Genomic DNA, 19,450 nt, shown 5'->3' on the forward strand with positions numbered 1-19,450 from the left:
CTGTACTCCAGCCTGGGCAACAGAGCAAGGCTCCATCTCAAAAAAAAAAAAAAAAGAAAAGAAAAAGGGAATCCCTTTTATGCGGCTGTGAGTGGCTTTCCACTAGGGGCTACAGTGCGGTTGGGGGAGGGTCTCTGGCAACTCTCCAGGATGCTTTTTTTTTGTTGTTATTTTTTATTTCATTCCACAGCCTGTAATCTAGGATGCTTCTCATTATAGGGCCGATGGCCTAGAAATGGCCTCAAATGGAAGCTGTGAAGCGATCCTGGTGGAGGCTTTGGAAGCTGGGCCTCCACCAGGATCAGGACTTCAGGGTTCAGTGCGCAGGTACTGCCCCTGCACTAGGTAAGTCCCTTCCTCCATGGACCCCCCAGCCCTCCAGTTCCAGTGGAGATAGTGTGCACAGCCCTAGCTCCCCTCTCTGACCCTGGAAAGAGGCTGAAGGGAGACCCCGTGGAGTTCCTAGGAAAGGAGACCTTCCCGGCGGTGGGAGGGGGAAGTGGAGAGCCTCTCTCTCCTCCAGTCCCGTCTTCCCAGCCCCAGGGCAGAGCTCTTCCTGTGTGTCAGGCTCCATGGCAGGGTGGGGGGGTGGGGGAAGCTGTCAGTGCATCATTCTCTGGAGGAATCCTGCAAGCCCTCCCAAATGGGTGATGTTGTCAGCCCCATTTGGGGAAAGTGACCTGTCTCGGGTTGGTTGTGGACGCCCAGCTCCATCCCATTTGTGGTGCCACCAGGCCTCTCCCTTTTCTGCTCCTCTCCGGAGAGGCTGGAGAGTCCTTTCCCTCCCAGCAGGGTCCTAAGGACACTGGCGGTGCCCCAGGGGAGCCAACATCCCCTGCTTTGGAGGGCGGCTAGGTCGCTGTGAGCAGCTCCGTGGTGTCCCCTTGTTCTACACTCAGACTAAGAGAGGGCTGTGTGTTTTGTTTGTTTGTTTCTTTTTGAGACGATGTCTCGTTCTGTCACCCAGGCTGGAGCACAGTGGCACGATCTCGGCTCACTGCAACCTCCGCCTCCCAGGTTCAAGCTATTCTCCTGCCTCAGCCTCCAGAGTGGCTCGGGTTACAGTCGTGCGCCACCACACCCGGCTAATTTTTGTATTTTTAGTAAAGATGGGGGTTTCACCATGTTGACCAGGCTGGTCCTGAACTTCCGACCGCAGGTGATTCGCCCGCCTCGGCCTCCTAAGTGCTGGGATTACAGGCGTGAACCACCGCGCCCAGCCCGGCTGTGCTCTTAAAGGGCCGGAGCAATGCTGGTGCTGGCGACCGAGGCGAGGAGGTGATGCGCAGGGGACTTCAGTCGCAGAACGCCGCGGGAGTACAAACCCAGGTCGGAGGATCCCTCCGCGCCCCCCACGCAGGTATCGATCTCGGGCCCTGGCGTGGCCCGATTGGTCTGAGGAGCTGGCGCCGGGGCCGCCAGAGGGCGCCCGGGGTGAGGGGGAGGAGGGGACGCGAGCCGGGGAAGCCCAGGGAGGGCGCCGCCCTGCGGGGGTCTGCAGCTCTGGTCCGAGGGTCGGCTGCATGGGTCGGGGAATCTGGATTCCGTGGGTTCAACGCCCAGGGGTTCCAAGAGCCCCGACAGTTCTCGGACGCCCGGCAGGCTCCGACGCACTCGGCCCAGCACCCCTCCCCCGTCACCGTCCTCGGGCCCCTCCCCGGTCGCCTCTCCGGGCGGGGCTGCTCCCGGGTCAAGGCTGGCGCGGGTCTTCGGGCCCTGGCCCTCCGGTGCCCCAGGCCGAGGACAGAAAACTTGAGCATCCACACGCAGGGGTAGAGAGTGGGGGCCACTCTGGGGGTGCACTGCCCCGCCCCCTCTGGGTCCGCCTCGGCCCCACCCGGGCCTCAGGCCCCGCCCCCTCCCCTCGGCCGGAGAGCCCCGGGGGCCGCTGCAGCCGCCAGAGTGCCCGCCATGCGCGCTGCCCCCGCTGCGCGGCTGCTCAAGCTGCTGCTCCTGCTGGGGTCGTGGCTGGAGGCTCCGGGTGTTGCGGAGTCACCGCTGCCCGCTGTGGTCCTTGCCATCCTGGCCCGCAATGCCGAGCACTCACTGCCCCACTACCTGGGCGCGCTGGAGCGGCTGGACTACCCTAGGGCCAGGCTGGCCCTCTGGTGAGAGACCCGGGCATTGGCACCCAGTGGGCACCTAACCCCCAGCCTTGCAGGCGGCCCCTGCCCCTGGTGGCCCTCTCCCCTCACTCGCTGCCTAGTCACCACCCAGACAGGCCTCTCCCCTCACAGACGGCCCTGCCAGCCGGAGGCCCCAGCCGGGACCCCAAAGCGCCTGCTGGGTGACGACAGACCTCTGAGGCCACAGGCTGACGAGGGATACCCACTCCTCCTTCTGGTCCCCTACTCCTTCCTCTTGGGGCCTTCCCAAGGGTAGATTGGGCCCAGCCAGCCCTTTTCACCCCAGCCTAAAGAGCCCAACCCAACCTTGGTGGGACCTGTGGCTGGCTGGATTTGGAGAGGAGCAGACAGGAACCTCTGAAGTCCCCTGGGGCCCAACGTGGCAGGGATAGGCCAGGCTGGAGGCTTTAGGACACAGGTGGGGGGTGAAATCAGCACTGGGCTCCGGACTGTGCAGGGGAGTCTGTTCAGCTCCCCCTCCCTCAGGGCTGAGGCCAGCTGTCTTGGTAGAGGGGCGGGGTCCAGTCAGCCAAGAGCCCCCCTCACTGGAGCCTCTCCCCTCTGGCACCTCTGTACCCACAGGGCAATGGGATAGGAGGCCACGACCCCTAGTCTGTAGACACCAGAACAGGGGGGAGTCCCTGCCCGAGGTTGGGGGTAAACAGAAAAATGACAAGCCACCCTTTACAACACACCACACAGGGCTGGGGGGGTGGAGCCCTGGCCTGGGGAGGCCGCCCACAATTACCACAGTTTGGGAGTTAGTTAGTTCCCACCCCTGTAAGACTTGACACGTAATCTTCATTTCTGGGGAACTGGCTTAAAGGGGCAGCATCACCCAAAACCTGGGATCTTGGCTAAGCACCCCTCTGTTATGGGAGCCCCTTCCCCAGGAGAGGGGAGGCTGTGCCCCATGACAACAGAGCTTGGGCCTAGCTGCATTCTCAGGGATGCTCAGAGCAGGATTTGGTCCTTATTACAACTCGGGGGTGGAGGAAAGCAGCAGCTCTTTGTCTAGTTCCCATTCAGAGAGGGACAGGGGCTGGCCTGTTGTCACACAGCCACAAGTCACACAGGTAGGTACCTGCCCACCTAACAAATGTAATCAGGGAATGCAGCAGGTGTGATGCTTAAAGTTGAGGTACTTTTCATCTTTCAAAATGCATTTGTGGGCTGGGCATAGGGGCTCACTCCTGTAGTTCCAGCACTTTGGGAGGCAGAGGTGGGCAGGTCACCTGAGGTCAGGAGTTCGAGGCTAGCCTGGCCAACATGGTGAAGCCCTGCTAAACACACAAAAATTAGCTGGGCATGGTGGCAGACACCTGTAATCTCAGCTACTCAGAAGGATGAGGTAGGAGAATCGCTTGAACCTGGGAGGCGGAGGCTATAGTGAGCTGAGATCGCGCCACTGTGCTCCAGCCTGGGTGACAGAACGAGACTTCATCTCAAAAAAAAAAAAATGCATTAGTCTTCTCTGTTTTGGCCTATGACATAAGGGGGACAGATTAAGTTATAGAGGGAGGATGTGAAGCCCGGAGAAAGATGGGACTTGCCTGAGGTAACACAGTAGGTCACAGAACTGTGTTGGGGACCTGGCTGGGCTGCCTCCAGCGCCTCTGCTGTAGCACACCCAGCCTTCACTGTTCCAAGGAGAGCCCGGCCTCAAAGGTGTGGGTGCTTCGGGGTTAAGGCTGCCTTGGGGTTCAATCGTTCTGTTGCTGTGCCGCCTCAGCCTCCTTTTTTCTTCCCATCCCCAGGTATGCCACGGACCACAATGTGGACAACACCACAGAGATGCTGCAGGAGTGGCTGGCGGCTGTGGGTGATGACTATGCCACTGTGGTCTGGAGGCCCGAGGGGGAGCCCAGGTGCTGATCTGAGGGGAAGGGTGCTGGGGAAGATGGAGAACAGCTGCAGCCTGGAGAGGAAAAGGGACAGCCCAGTGCCACAGCCTCCAAGCCAGGGCTCGGTCCACTGCCCTGCAGAGAGAGAGGGGCATAGACCCCATGGGAACATCTCACCTCTCTACCCCCTCAGGTCCTACCCAGACGAAGAGGGTCCCAAGCACTGGACCAAAGAAAGGCACCAGTTTCTGATGGAGTTGAAGCAGGAAGCCCTAACCTTTGCCAGGGACTGGGGGGCTGACTATATACTGGTAAGGAAGTCTGGCTAGAATTGGGCTACTGAAAGGTGGTAGTTTCTGTCCCTGATAGAAATATGGGTGCAGGCTGGTTGCAGTGGCTCATATCTGTAATCCTAGCACTTTGGGAGGCCAAGGCAGGTGGATCTTGAGGTCAGGAGTTCGAGACTAGCCTGACCAACATGGTGAAAACCTGTCTCTACTAAAAATACAAAAATTAGCTGGGCATGGTGGTGCCCACCTGTAATCCCAGCTCCTTGGGAGGCTGAGGCAGGAGAATTGCTTGAACCCGGGAGGTGAAGGTTGCAGTGAGCCAAGATCGAGCCACTGCAATGCAGCCTGGGCAACAGAGCAAGATTGTCTCAGAAAAAAAAAACAAAAAAAACAATAATTAGTTGGGCGTCATGGCAGGTACCTGTAATCCCAGCTACTCGGGAGGCTGAGGCACAAGAATTACATGAAACTGGGAGGCAGAGATTGCACTGAGCCAAAATCACACCACTGCGCTCCAGCCTGGGTGACAAGAGTGAAACTCAGTCTCAAAAAAAAAAAAAAAAAAGAAAGAAAGCTGGGTGTTACTAACCCACCTGAAGACTGGATCCTTTAGCAGGCCAGAGCCCAGACCAGATGTTCGGCCTGGATCCCTATGTTAGAGGTCAGACTAGGTTTTAAGCCTGGACCTCTCAGTTAGATCCCATTGTATATACTATATTTAGCCTCAATTCCTGGGCGAGAGCCCAGGGTATAAACTGAGCCTGGATCTCTGACCTAGAGCTCAGAGTAGGTGGACCCATTTTCTTTTCTTTTCTTTTTTTTGAGACGGAGTTTTGCTCTTGCTACCCAGGCTGGAGTGCAATGGCGTGATCTCGGCTCACCACAACCTCCGCCTCCTGGGTTCAGGCAATTCTCCTGCCTCAGCCTCCTGAGTAGCTGGGATTACAGGCACACACCATCATGCCCAGCTAATTTTTTGTATTTTTAGTAGAGACGGGGTTTCACCATGTTGACCAGGATGGTCTCGATCTCTTGATCTCGTGATCCACCCGCCTCGGCCTCCCAAAGTGCTGGGATGACAGGCGTGAGCCACCACGCCTGGCCTTTTCTTTTCTCTTTTAAAATGGAGTCTTGCCCTGTCTCCAGGCTGGAGTGCAGTGCAGTGGTGCGATCTCAGCTCACTGCAACCTCAGCCTCCAGATTCAAGTGATTCCCCTGCTTCAGCCTCCCAAGTAATTGGGAATACAGGTGCCCATCACCATGCTCAGCTAATTTTTTGTATTTTAGTAGAGACAGGATTTTACCATGTTGGCCAGGATAGTCTCAATCTCCTGACCTCATGATCCATCTGCCTTGGCCTCCCAAAGTGCTGGGATTACAGGTGTGAGCCACGGTGCCTGGCCTGGATCCATTTTCTAAGCCAGATCCGAGATAAAGATCTTAGATCAGCAACTCAGGTGTAATCTCTGGACCCAATCCCTAAGTCAGTGCCCCAGACTAGATCGTTTGTCCAGAAACAGATCTACTGAGTGTGTTAGACCTCTGTAGGAGCATTTCCACTGGATCCTAGGAGCCACACTGGGTCTCCGGCAGGACCACTCAGTGAACTCCTTGGGGGGCTGCAACTCAGGCTGGAGCCTGTGACGTACCCTCCCCAAAGTTTGCAGACACAGACAACATTCTGACCAACAACCAGACTCTTCGGCTTCTGATGGGGCAGGGGCTTCCCGTGGTGGCCCCAATGCTGGACTCCCAGACCTACTACTCCAACTTCTGGTGTGGGATCACCCCCCAGGTAAGGCCGGGTTGGGGACCTTGGGTGGATTGAGATCCTGGAAGGATGGACGTGGAGAGCAGAGAGCCTGAAGGCCTTGGGGGCAGGGACAGGGGATCCCTCTCACAGTACAAAGCATCCCTTTCCTCCAGGGCTACTACCGCCGCACAGCTGAGTACTTCCCCACCAAGAACCGCCAGCGCCGGGGCTGCTTTCGTGTCCCCATGGTCCACTCCACCTTCCTGGTGTCCCTGCGGGCTGAAGGGGCAGACCAGATTGCCTTCTACCCCCCACATCCCAACTACACTTGGCCTTTCGACGACATCATCGTCTTCGCCTATGCCTGTCAGGCTGCTGGTGAGGACCAGCCCTCCTCAAGCGTGCCTTGGAGGCCTCTGTGCCTTTGCTGTTTTGTCTGCTTAGCGTGCCCTTCCCTACCCTTGAGCGTTCAGTGGAGGCCTCTGTGCTTTTGCTGTTTTGTCTGCTTAGTGTGCCCTTCCCGACTCTGCATGTCATCCTCTTGACTCATGAGTCAGAACTTTGGGTCATGAGTTTTCTTTTCTCTCTCTCTTTTTTTTTTTTTTTGGTGTGATCTCAGCTGATCGAAACCTCCACCTCCTGGGCTCAAGCAGTCCTTCTGCCTCAGCCTCCCAAGTAGCTGGGACACTGCAGGTGCATGCCACCATCCTTGGCTAATTTTTGTAGAGATAGGGTTTTACCATGTTTCCCAGGCTGGTCTCCAACTCCTGGGCTCAAGCAATCCACTGACCTTGGCCTCCCAAAGTGCTGGGATTACAGGTGTGAGCCACTGCACCTGGCCAGTAATTACTTTAAAGATGAAAGTTACGACCGGGCAGGGTGGCTCACGCCTGTAATCCCAGCACTTTGGGAGGCCGAGGCAGGTGGATCACGAGGTCAAGAGATCGAGACCATCCTGGTCAACATGGTGAAACCCCATCTCTACTAAAAATACAAAAAATTAGGGCCGGGCGTGGTGACTCACGCCTATAATCTCAGCACTTTGGGAGGCCAAGGCGGGTGGATCACGAGGTCAAAAGATCCAGACCATCCTGGTGAAACCCCGTCTCTACTAAAAATGCAAAAAAAATTAGCTGGGCATGGTAGCATGTGCCTGTAATCCCAGTTCCTCAGGAGGCTGAGGCAGGAGAATTGCCTGAACCCAGGAGGCGGAGGTTGCGGTGAGCCGAGATCGCGCCATTGCACTCCAGCCTGGGTAACAAAAGTGAAACTCTGTCTCAAAAAAAAAAAGAGATTGAGACCATTCTGGTTAACAAGGTGAAACCCTGTCTCTACTAAAAATACAAAAATTAGCTGGGCGTGGTGGTGCATGCCTGTTGTCCCAGCTATTTGGGAGGCTGAGTCAGGAGAATTGCTTGAATCCAGGAGGCGGAGGTTGTGGTGAGCCAAGATCCTGGCATTGTACTCCAGCCTGGGTAACAAGAGCGAAACTCCATCTCAAAAAAAAAGATGAAAGTTACTAGAAAGTATTTGGGTATGGCCGGACAAGGTAGCTGACACCTGTAATCTCAAACTTATGGGAGGCTGAGGCTGGTGGGTAATCACTTGAGCTCAGGAGTTTGAGATCAGCCTGGACAACATGGCAAGACCTCATCTCTTTTCTGCCTTTTTTTTTTTTTGAGAGGGAATCTTGCTCTGTGGCCGAGACTGGAGTGCAGTGGTGCAATCTTGACTCACTGCAGCCTTGACCTCCTCCCCCACCTCAGCCACCTGTGTACCTGGGACCACAAGTACACATCGCTATGCCCAGCTAATTTTTGTAGTTTTTGTAGAGATGGGGTTTTGCGCTGTTGCCCAGGTTGGTCTTGAACTCCTGGGCTCAAGTGATCTGCCCCTCTCAGCCTCCCAAAGTGCTGCAATTACAGGTATGAGCCGCCACCCCTGGCTGCGAGACCCCATCTCTACAAAAAAATTTAAAAATTAACCTGGCGTATTGGCCCATGCCTGTAGGAGGATGTCTTAGCCTCCTTGGGAGGCTGAGGCAGGAGGATTGCTTGAGCCCAGGAGGTCAAGGCTGCAGCAAGCTGTGATCATGTCACTGTACTCCAGCCTGGGCAACACAGGATGAGACCCTGTCTCAAAAAAAAAAAAGAAGAAACTGTTTGGATGTGAATGGAATAAATCTAGTCCTGAAGATGAGAGGGAGGGGTGGAGACATCCATGTTGGAATTAATTTCTTGAGAAGGCTGCAGAGAAATGTGTAACTCTGACCTTGAAGACTGTCTGGAGAAGAACTTCGCTGGTGGTCAGGATAAATTAGAGGTGACGATTTAATCAAGTAATCAGTGGCAACCAGTGAGGAGGGGGTTGTGATTCTTTGTTTTTTGCTGGAGAAGTCTGCAATGTGCAGATGTGTGAGAAGAAATCTTATCAAGTGCAAAAAGTGAGTGAAGGTGAAACAATTGGAGGAGAAAAAACAGGAAACAAAAGCATTCTGTTATTTTTCATTGCTATCCCTACTTCAAGTGACAGCCGTTGTTAATTGGTCAATGGTTTGAAGGAATTCAGTCTCCAACAGCCAGCTATTGGCATCCCGGCTCCCAGACAGGCTCTGTGCTCAATGTTGGGAATAGGATTAGCTTTTATTTGGTTTTTGTTTGTTTTGAGACAGAGTCTTGCTCTGTCGTCCAGGCTGGAGTGCAGTGGCTCAATCTTGGCTCACTGCAACCTCTGCCTCCAGGGTTCAAGTGATTCTCCTGCCTCAGCATCCCAAGTAGCTGGAATTACAGGCACCCACCACCACATCCAGCTAATTTTTGTATTTATAATAGAGATGGGGTTTCACCATGTTGGCCAAGCTGGTCTCAAACTCCTGACCTTAAATGATCTGCCCACCTCTGTCTCCCAAAGTGCTGGGATTACAGGCGTGAGCTACTGTGCCCAGCCTGGGTTAGCTTTTAAATTGGCACCGTATGCCTGCCCCTGAGGATAATTAAGATAAAGGTAACAAATATTAGACAGGCTCAGTGGCTCATGCCTGTAATCTCAGCACTTTGGGAGACAGAGGCGGGCGGATCACCTGAGGTCAGGAGTGTGAGAACAGCCTGACCAACATGGCGAAACCCCATCTCTACTAAAAATACAAAAATTAGCCGGGCATGGTGGCATGTGCCTGTAATCCCAGCTACTCAGGAGGCTGAGACATAAGAATCACTTGAACCCGGGAGACAGAGGTTGTAATGAGCCAAGATTGCACCATTGCACTCCAGCCTGGGGGTCAGAGCGAGATTTTGTCTCAAAAAAAAAAAAAGGAAAAGTTATTGAAGCCAGGGGAAGGCCATTCTGGCTGCCAGGTGAAAGAAATTGTGAAGGGGGAACCCTAGAGGGTGTGGGGTGAAGTGGAGGGGTCTGTGGAAAAGGCGATGGCCCTTGGATCTTGGTGGGGTGGTGAGGATTGGCAGAGATGGGAGGATTTAGGGACAGAGCAGTGGGGCTCGCTGGTATCCTGTGGCTGTGGTGGGGAGGAGTTTGCCTGCTCCTGCCTCACCTTGATACCTGAGGACAGGGACTCAGTCTTGCTCACTGATGTACCCCTGGCTCCCAGCAGGTGCCTTGGACAGCTCTGTTGAATGAATGAACCATCTCAACAGAAAGACCCCTTAGATATTGTGTGAGCCAAGCCCTTTCTCCCTCTGGTCCCACAGGTGGGGAAACTGAGGCCCAGAGAAGACCGACACGTTGGGTCACTGGCAGTGCTGGGCCTAGGACCTCTCAGCTAGGTTCTGAGAGCCCTACCCTGCATTCCAGCTTTCACTCAGCCTATCTCTGCAGGGGTCTCGGTCCATGTGTGCAATGAGCATCGTTATGGGTACATGAATGTGCCTGTCAAATCCCATCAGGGGCTAGAAGACGAGAAAGTCAACTTCATCCATCTGATCTTAGAAGCACTAGGTGAGGGCTGGGGAACTGTTCCGTCTACCTGCTGCCACGACTCCGTGCCTCCCCACGGTGCTCCTTTCCCTAGGCCCTGAACTGAAGGGGGCATTGGCCTTGGGTTCTAGCCTTACCCCTAACCCATTCCATGACTCTGAGCCGCTTTCCCCGTTGGGCCTCAGTCTCGCATCTCCACAGTGGGAGCAGGTGGATCCCGTGATCTCTGAGGACCCATCCTGTGTGTTCTGCTGAGGGGGCAGGAATGAGGCTGGGGGCTAGGACTTCAGGGTGACTGCTAGCAGGAGCCAGTAGGGACTCATGCTTGGGGCGTGCTTCCCTTTGCAGTGGACGGGACCCACATGCAGGCCTCAGCTCATGTGACTCGGCCCTCTAAGAGGCCCAGCAAGATGGGGTTTGATGAGGTAAGTCCCTCAGCCTGTGAGCTTGGGGTTAGGAGGTGGCTGGGCTCCCTTCCCTCTCCCCTGCACTTACCGTCCACTCCTTGCCTCCTCCAGGTCTTTGTCATCAGCCTGGCTCGCAGGCCTGACCGTCGGGAACGCATGCTGACCTCGCTCTGGGAGATGGAGATCTCTGGGCGGGTGGTGGATGCTGTGGATGGCAGGTGAGGCTGCCTGGGATGGGGCCCTGGGCGCTCAGGGGAGCAGTGTGATCCATCTCTGACCCCTGCTAGGACTGGGAAAAGCAGACAGATTGAATGAATTTCCTGTCCCAGGAAATATCCAAATAGGGCCTGAGTAATACCCTCTCAGGGAGTTCCAGAACAGACACACATGGGAGAAGATGCCCTCCCTCTGCTCACCGGAGGAGAGCACAGTGGCTGAGGCTCCAGGGCCTGGGTTCCAGTTCTGCCAGTTACCAAATATGTGACCTCCAGCCAGCTACCCCCATCTCTCAGCCCTTTTGTGTAAATAGCAGATAACTGTGCCCTTCTCTTAGGGTTTCGTGAGTTTAGTGAAATTAGCCAGGGCTGGACACATGGTAAGTTTCCAAAGGATTAGGTGCCTTTGGTATTTTTACTCTCCATCCTGGACTTGAGTTCCTGATGGGTGGGGGTTGGAAAGGCCAGCCATGTTCCCCAGGGAAATCCAGAGGCCAGACTCTTCCTGCCACCGGGGTCTCATGGCCCCATATGTATGTCTGCTGCTATTTGCTTCGAGTGCTCAGCTCTTTTTTTTTTTTTTTTTTTTTTTTGAGACAAGCGTCTCACTCTGTTGCCTAGGCTGAAGTCCAGTGGCACAAACATGGCTCACTGCAGCCTTACACTCCTGGGCTCAAGCAATCCTCCCACCTCAGCCTTCTGAGTAACTGGGATTATAGGCAGGCACCATCACACCTAGCTAATTAAAAATATATATATTTTTTGGAGACAGAGTCTTGCTCTGTCACCTAGGCTGGAGTGCAGTGGCATGATCTCAGCTCACTTCAGCATCCGCCTCCCAGGTTTTAAGCAATTCTCCTGCCTCAGACTCCTGAGTAGCTGGGATTACAGGTTTGCATCACCACGCCCAGCTAAAAAAATATAATGTTTTTTATTTTATTTTATTTTATTTTTGAGACGGAGTTTCGCTCTTGTTACCCAGGCTAGAGTGCAATGGCACAATCTCGGCTCACCACAACCTCCGTCTCCTGGGTTCAGGCAATTCTCCTGCCTCAGCCTCCTTAGTAGCTGGGATTACAGGCGCGCACCATCATGCCCAGCTAATTTTTTGTATTTTTAGTAGAGACAGGGTTTCACCAAGTTGACCAGGGTGGTCTCGATCTCCTGACCTCGTGATCCACCCACCTCAGCCTCCCAAAGTGCTGGGATTACAGGTGTGAGCCACCGTGCCTGGCCTGTTTCTATTTTCATAGAGACAGGGTCTTACTCTGTTGCCTAGGCTAGTCTTGAACTCCTGGCCTCAAGTGACCCTCCTGCCTCAGCTTCCTGAGTAACTGGGATTATAGGCATTCACCATCCTGCCCAGCTAATTAAAAAATTTTTTTGGCTGAGTGCAGTGGCTCACGTCTGTAATCCCACCATTTTCGGAGGCTGAAACATGTGGATCACCTGGGGTCAGGGGTTTGAGACCAGCCTGGCCAACATGGTGAAACCCTGTCTCTACTGAAAATACAAAAATTAGCCAGGTGTGGTGGTAGGCACCTGTAATCTCACCTACTTGGGAGGCTGAGGCAGGAGAATTGCTGGAACCCATGAGGCAGAGGTTGCAGTGAGCCGAGATCATGCCACTGCGTTTCAGCCCATGCCGACCACAGCAAGACTTCGTCTGAAAAAAAAATTTTTTTTTTTGAGAGATGGGGTCTCTCTCTGTTGCCCAGGCTGGTCTTTAGCTCCTGGCCTCAAGCAAGCCTCCCACCTTGGCCTCTCAAAGTATTGGGATTTACAGGTGTGAGACCCCATGTATCCCAAGGTCTCTTGACCATAGGATATTCATCCTTTGCTTGGGCCTCTGCCCAAGAAGTATCTATCATGTTACCACATTCATCCTGGAGTGCCTGCCCCTCAGGCAGCCCCCTAGCACCCCACCCTTTCCTCAAGAGTCACCCTTGTCCTATCGTATTAGGAGACATCCTAATAGTTATCCTCTCAGAACTCCCAAGGTGGCCAGGTGTGGTGGCTCACGCCTGTAATCTCAGTACTTAGGGATGCCGAGCAGGCAGATCACCAGAGGTCAGGAGTTCAAGACCAGACTGGCCCACATGGTAAAACCCTGTCTCTACTAAAAATACAAAAAATTTAAAAAAAATTATCCAGGCATCATGGTGTGTGCCTGTAATCCCAGCTATTCGGGAGGCTGAGGCAGGAGAATCACTTGAACCCAGGAGGTGGCAGTTGCAGTGAGCTGAGATGAAGCCACTGCACTCCAGCCTGGCAATAGTGGCTCTAGTTCCCCAGGCGCAGTCCCTTAATAGCTTTGGGTCACACGAAGGCATTACTAGGTTGAAACCTTCTTTAAACCTGACTTCAGTATGTATTGTCCCCGACATGCACAGGCCTGGCCCCTCTGGAGGGGTCTCTGGCAGGCATTCCTCACCCCACCACACCTGTGTCCCTCAGGATGCTCAACAGCAGCGCCATCAGAAGCCTCGGCGTGGACCTGCTCCCGGGCTACCAGGATCCCTACTCGGGCCGCACTCTGACCAAGGGCGAGGTGGGCTGCTTCCTCAGCCACTATTCCATCTGGGAAGAGGTAAGGGTACCTGCTTCCCCCACCCACAGCCTTTGGGGAGAACGGGGGTGCCCATTTTCATTCTTCAGTCTCTCTTGAGCACCCACTATGTGCTAGCAGATATTCTGCTCTGAGAACACAGAGAAGGACAGGAACTATGCATGTCTACTCCTTGCAATAAAGGGATCCCCCTGGGGCTCAGGGACCAGAGGGGGCTTACAGAAATCAAGAAAACCAAGCTTGCAGTGGAGGGGAGAGATGTGGGCCACTTTGAGAGGTGCCTCGTGTGGGAGGGGTCAGAGTGGGCCTCACCATTGAGGGGTTGGGGGGAAGAAGCTTCTAGGCAGAAGAGAACAGTGGATGCCAAGGCCCTGAGGTGGGAAGGTGTTTACGAGCAGAAAGAAGGAAGCCTGGGGCTTAGCATGTGCTCAATACTTGGCCAGGAAGCCTTAGCCCCAGGGGAAAGGTTGCTGGAAATGCTGGAGAAGACAGGGGAACTGGGTCCTCCAAGGGCAGCCCCTCTAGGAGATGGAGCATGAATTTCTTGTTTTGATTTTCTGCTTAGCCAAAATATATGTGTATGTGAGCATTATGGCTTCTGTTTTTTGTTTTGAGACGAATTATTGCTCTGTCGCCCAGACTGGAGTGCAGTGGTGTGATCTTGGCTCACTGCAAACTTGACCTCCCAGGTTCAAGTGATTCTCCTACCTCGGCCACCCAAGTAGCTGGGATTACAGACCTGTACCACCATGCCTGACTAATTTTAAATTTTTAGTAGAAACGGGGTTTCGCTATGTTGGCCAGGCTGGTCTCAAACTCCCGACCTCAGGTGATCCGCCTGCCTCAGCCACCAACAGTGCTGTGATTACAGGCATGAGCTACCACGCCCAGCCTATATTGGCTTTTTTACTGTCTCTGAACAAATTAGAGGATGGCATTGTTCACTACTTTTTTGGGGGGCGGACAGGGTCTTACTCTGGCACCCAGGCTGGAGTGCAATGGTGTGATCTTGGCTCATGGCATCCTGGACCTCCCGGGTTCAAGCAGTTATCTCGTCTCAGCCCCCCGAGTAGCTGCAAATCTAGGCGTGCACCACCACACCAGCTAAATTTTGTATTTTTTTGTGGAGATGGGGTTTCATCATGTTGTCCAGGCTGGTCTCGAACTGAGCTCAAGTGATTCCACCCGCCTCAGTCTCCAAAAGTGCTGGGATTACAGGCATGAGCCACCGCGCCTGGCTTCACCACTTTCTTAGCTAATCTCCTTTTCTTTTCACAAAAGTTATCAAAAGTAGTTTTCCAAAAGTTATTCCAAAGTAACTTTTCCAAAAGTTATCAAAAGTACTTTTTCTTCGGGATGTTCAGGGCCAGGGTCTTCCCAACCCCCATCCAGCCCAGCTTCCTTTAGAAAATCGCAGGAGGCCAAAGTGACAAGCTGGGCCCTGGTGTTCCACAGATGCAGGTTCACATCCCAGCTCTGCCACTTTCTGGCTGTGGGTCCTTGGACAGGCACGTGTCCACGCCCTTCCTGCAATTGAGGATCATCGTATCCTGCCTCCCGAGGGTCCTCAGAGATACGCAGTAGCCCAGCCCTGGGGTATAGTAGCACTCAGGGGATGTAGCAAGGGCCATGGTTACCATTATAATTCTATCTGGGGAGCCTCAAATGCCAGAGTGAGGTTGGGATTTCAGGTCCCGGGCAATGAGGCCCCCAGCAGGCTTTGGGGAACTCTGTGATGTGGCCAGGGCAACGGAGGCCAGGCAGAGGCTGTGGCTTCAGTGTGGAGGGAGGGGGATAGCTCAGCTTCGAAGAGCCATCTCCTGCCCCATCGTGTACCACAGGTGGTTGCCAGGGGCCTGGCCCGGGTCCTGGTGTTTGAAGATGACGTGCGCTTTGAGAGCAACTTCAGGCGGCGGCTGGAGAGGCTGATGGAGGATGTGGAGGCAGAGAAACTGCGGTGGGACCTGATGTAGGCAGCCTGCACCCTCAGGGACAAGGGGGCGGGTCTCTGGAATCTGCCTTTTCCTGCTTGGGACCCTGGCCGGCCCATCCCCCCAGAGCCTGGCCCTATAAGGGGATGCAGGAGGGTCCCGTGACACCCAGGACCTAAGTGACTCCTGGGCCCCTTGGTGTCACTTACAGCTACCTTGGGCGGAAGCAGGTGAACCCTGAGAAGGAGGCGGCTGTGGAGGGGCTGCCAGGCCTGGTGGTGGCTGGGTACTCCTACTGGACGCTGGCCTATGCCCTGAGCCTGGCAGGCGCTCGCAAGCTGCTGGCCTCACAGCCTCTGCGCCGCATGCTGCCCGTGGATGAGTTCCTGCCCATCATGTTCGACCAGCACCCCAAGTGAGGCTCTGACGGGGGCCGGGTGTGGCAGGGCAGGGGTGTCCCTCCAGGAACCCACCTCCATCAGCAGGAAGTCCCCTCAATGGGCAGATGGGGAGACTGAGACTGGTAAGGCCAAGTCACTTGGTCCAGGTCACCAAGGAGTGGCTCAGCCTAGCCTTAGAGTACACCAATCTAGGTGTGGATTCTGCGCAGCAGATGCAGGCTTTTCTTTTTTCTTTTTTTTTTTTTTTCATTTTAATCGAGTTAAAATGAAACTCCTGTTGCCCAGGCTAGAAGCAGTGGCATCATCTTGACTCAGTGAACCCTCTGCCTCCCAAGTTCAAGCAGTTAGTCCTGGCTCAGCCTCCCAAGTAGCTGGGATTACAGGCGAGTGCCACCACACCCTGCTAATTTTTTTTTTTTTTTTTGAGACAGAGTGAAACTCTGTCTCCCAGGCCGGAATACAGTGTCATGATCTTGACTCACTGTAACCTCCGCCTCCCACGTTCAAGTGATTTTCCTGCCTCAGCTTCCTGAGGAGCTGGGATTATAGGCACATGCCACCACACCCAGCTAATTTTTTTGTATTTTTAGTAGAGACAGGGTTGCACTATGTTGACTAGGCTGGTGTCAAACTCCTTGACCTCAAGTGATAAGCCCACCTGGGCCTCCCAGAGTGCTGGGGTCACAGATGTGAGCCACTGCTCCTAGCCTTAATTTTTATATTTTTAGTAAAGATGAGGTTTCATCATGTTGGCCAGGCAGCACACGCAGTTTTTAATCAATTGACTTCCCTGTTCTCAGCCTCAGTTTCCTCATCTGGAAAATGGGGTTAGTGGAAGTCCCACTGCTCAGGGCTGTTGTGGGGACTAGATAGCAGGGAGTGAGGTGCTCTGGGCAGGAAAGGTGCCTGGCCTCTGGCAGGTGTGTGGCCTGGGAGTATGGGCCCACCTCAGTCCCCCTGAGCTGTCCTCTCACCTCACAGTGAGGAGTACAAGGCACACTTCTGGCCGAGGGACCTGCTGGCCTTCTCAGCCCGGCCCCTGCTCACTGCCCCTACCCACTATGCCGGGGACGCCGAGTGGCTCAGTGACACCGAGACATCCTCTCCGTGGGATGACGACAGCGGCCGCCTCATCAGCTGGAGTGGCTCCCAAAAGGCCCTGCGCAGCCCCCACCTGGACCTGGATGGCAGCAGTGGGCATAGCCTCCAACCCCAGCCTCGAGATGAGCTCTAGGTGAGGCTGGGGTGGGAAGGGGCCCCAGCCCCATAGGCCTTGGCTTTCTGTCCTCTTTGATGGCATGACTATGTCTGGGGCTGTTTTCCCCTTCTTAGCCTTCTCTCTCCCTGCCTCTATGTCTTTTTTTTTTTTTTTTTTTTTTTGAGACAGAGTCTTGCACTGTCGCCCAGGCTGGAGTGCAGTAGCATGATCTTGGCCCACTGCAACCTCTGCCTCTTGGGCTCAAGCCATTCTCCTGCCTCAGTCTCTTGAGTAACTGGGATTACAGGCACCCACCACCAGGCCCAGCTGCTTTTTGTATTTTTAAAAATTTTTATTTACTTATTTATTTTGAGACAGAGTCTTGCTCTGTTGCCCAGGCTGGAGTGCAGTGGCGTGATCTCAGCTCTCTACAACCTCTACCTTCCTTATTCTGGGTTCAAGCGATTCTCCTGTCTCAGCCTCCTGAGTATCCGGTACTACAGGCGCCCACCACCATGCCCAGCCTCTTGTGTTTTTAGTAGAGATGGGGTTTCACTGTGTTGACTAGGCTGGTCTTGAACTCCTGACTTCAAATATCTGCCTGTCTTGGTCTCCCAAAGTTCTGGAATTATAGACGTGAGGCACTGTGCCTGGCCTCTGTGTCATCTCTAATTGTACTTTCAGCTGTCTCTGCATCTCTCTCTAGCTCTTTCTCTCTCTGCCTGTCTCTGCCTCTGTTTTTCCGTATTTGTCAGTGTCTGTCTCTCTCTGATTTCTGTCTGACTGTAATTCGATTTCTCTTCCTGCTTCTCCTATCCCACCAGGTCCAGGTGATGACTGCAAAGGAGTGCCCAGGAGCAGGCCACTGCTGCCCAGGGAGCAGAAGAGAAGATTGTTGGCAGGGGCCACAGATCTAGTCAGACCTGCCGCCACCTTGGGCACTGCCACTCTGCCCTCTGGACCAGTCTTACTTCGGGAGAAACCACTCAGAGATGGATCCCATTCCCTAAAAGTCTCACAGCAAAGGGGCAGGACTCCCAGGCCCCTTGACCCTGCCTGGCCTGATTCAGGGCCTGGTGGCCCCAGCCTTCTATTTCAAGCTGGGCAGAGCCCAGGAGCCCTTCCCTCCCTAAGGACTCAGCCAGTGGGCCCCTCTGTCCCCTTCTACCTCCACCTCAGGCCCCTCCCCTACCTTGATGTTTGGGTCTTCCCAGCACTCTCCTCCCTGGCTGGTGCAAAGTGCAGGGGGCTGGAGGAGGACCCTTGCAGACCTGTTGCCCAGCACATAGTAGGCCCTCATTAAAAGCCATTTACACTGTATATATATATATACAACCTCCTGGGCTCAAGTGATCCTCCCACTTTAGCCTCCCACATAGCTGGACCACAGGTACATGCCACCACGCCTGGCTAGATTTTTTTTTTTTGTATTTTTTGTAGGGACTGGGTTTCGCATGTTGCTCAAGCTGGTCTCAAACTCCTGGACTCAAACAATCTACCTATTTTGGCCCCCAGAGTACTGGGATGAGAGGCGTGAGCCACTACATCCTGCTTCTCTCTATATATATTTTTTGAGACGGAGTTTCACTCTTGTTGCCCAGGCTGGAGTGCAATGGTATGATTTTGGCTCACTGCAACCTCCATCTCCTAGGTTCAAGCAATTCTCCTGCCTCAGCCTCCCGAGTAGGTGGAATTACAGGAATACAATACCACACCCGGTTAATTTTTTTTGTCTTTTTAGTAGAGATGGGATTTCACCATGTTGTTCAGGCTGGTCTTAAACTCCCGACCTCAGGTGATCCACTCACTTTGACTTCCCAAAGTGTTGGGATTACAAGTGTGAGCCACCATGCCCAGCTGGTTTGTTTATTTTTGAGACAGAGTCTCACTCTGTCACCCAGGCTGGAGTGCAGTGGCACAATCTCAGCTCACTGCAACCTCCACCTCTCAGGTTCAAGCGATTCTCCTGCCTCAGCCTCCCTGGTAGCTGGGATTACAAGCATGTGCCACCATGCCCGGCTAATTTTTATGTTTTTGCTTTACATATATATGTATTTTTTTTTCTTTTTTTTTTTGTTGTTGAAACAGAGTCTCGCCCTGTCACTCAGGCTGGAGTCCAATGGTGCGATCTTGGCTCACTGCAACCTCTGCCTCCTGGGTTCAAGCCATACTCCTGTCTCAGCTACCTGAGTAGGTGGGATTACAGGTGCATGCCACCACGCCTGGCTAATTTTTGCTATTTTTAGTAGAGATGGGGTTTTACCATATTCCCCAGGCTGGTCTCGAACTCCTGAGCTCAGGTAATCCACCCACCTCAGCCTCCCAAAGTGCTAGGATTACAGTTGTGAGCCACTGCTCCCAGTCTATTTTTACTTTATATTTTTTAACTCATGACTGAGCCTCTGCATTTCAGCTGGCCTGGGAGGAGGCTTCCTGATCTATGGTTGAACAATTAGAGGGACAGAGGCTGGGGGACAAGCGAGGAGTCAGGCCAATCCAGCATCACCTCTGTGCTGTGTGATCTTGAGTGGGTGCCATCCCCTCCCCGGGCCTTAGTCTACTTTGGTCACTGTGGCTGGTTGGGTATAGAGTGGCCTGCCCTGAGCTCGACCCACAGTGAGTGCTCTCACCCAGTAGGGCTGATGTGGTCATCCCTGAACTGATTACCTGCCTCACCTTGCTGGTCAGGGTGGGCCCAGCCAGTCCAAGGGCTGCTGAATCCCCCAGCCCTTTGGATCATCTCTTGGGCAGCTGAAACCCTGGTTGAGGGAAAAAGGCACCCCCTG

General features: G+C 54.0%; 1 protein-coding gene across 2 annotated transcripts; it reads left to right on the forward strand.

The window, feature by feature from the left end:
* The first annotated feature begins 1,161 nt into the window (after positions 1-1,161).
* CERCAM (cerebral endothelial cell adhesion molecule) lies at positions 1,162-17,984 on the forward strand. Of its 2 annotated transcripts, none has more exons than XM_009003552.5 (13): positions 1,162-1,360; positions 3,884-3,994; positions 4,164-4,281; positions 5,921-6,055; positions 6,187-6,391; positions 9,845-9,964; positions 10,292-10,368; positions 10,462-10,568; positions 13,023-13,155; positions 14,976-15,103; positions 15,277-15,480; positions 16,448-16,700; positions 17,489-17,984. In XM_009003552.5, exons 2-12 carry the CDS (start codon positions 3,921-3,923, stop codon positions 16,698-16,700), a joined length of 1,554 nt encoding a protein of 517 aa, XP_009001800.1. In that variant the 5' UTR covers positions 1,162-1,360; positions 3,884-3,920; the 3' UTR covers positions 17,489-17,984. The 2 variants fall into 2 exon arrangements, with proteins under 2 accessions (XP_009001800.1, XP_002743398.1); XM_002743352.6 differs by lacking the exon at positions 1,162-1,360 and adding an exon at positions 1,871-2,108.
* Positions 17,985-19,450: the final 1,466 nt, after the last annotated feature.

The sequence above is a fragment of the Callithrix jacchus genome, chromosome 1, assembly GCF_049354715.1.
Source record: "Callithrix jacchus isolate 240 chromosome 1, calJac240_pri, whole genome shotgun sequence".
Taxonomy (NCBI): Eukaryota; Metazoa; Chordata; class Mammalia; order Primates; family Cebidae; genus Callithrix; species Callithrix jacchus.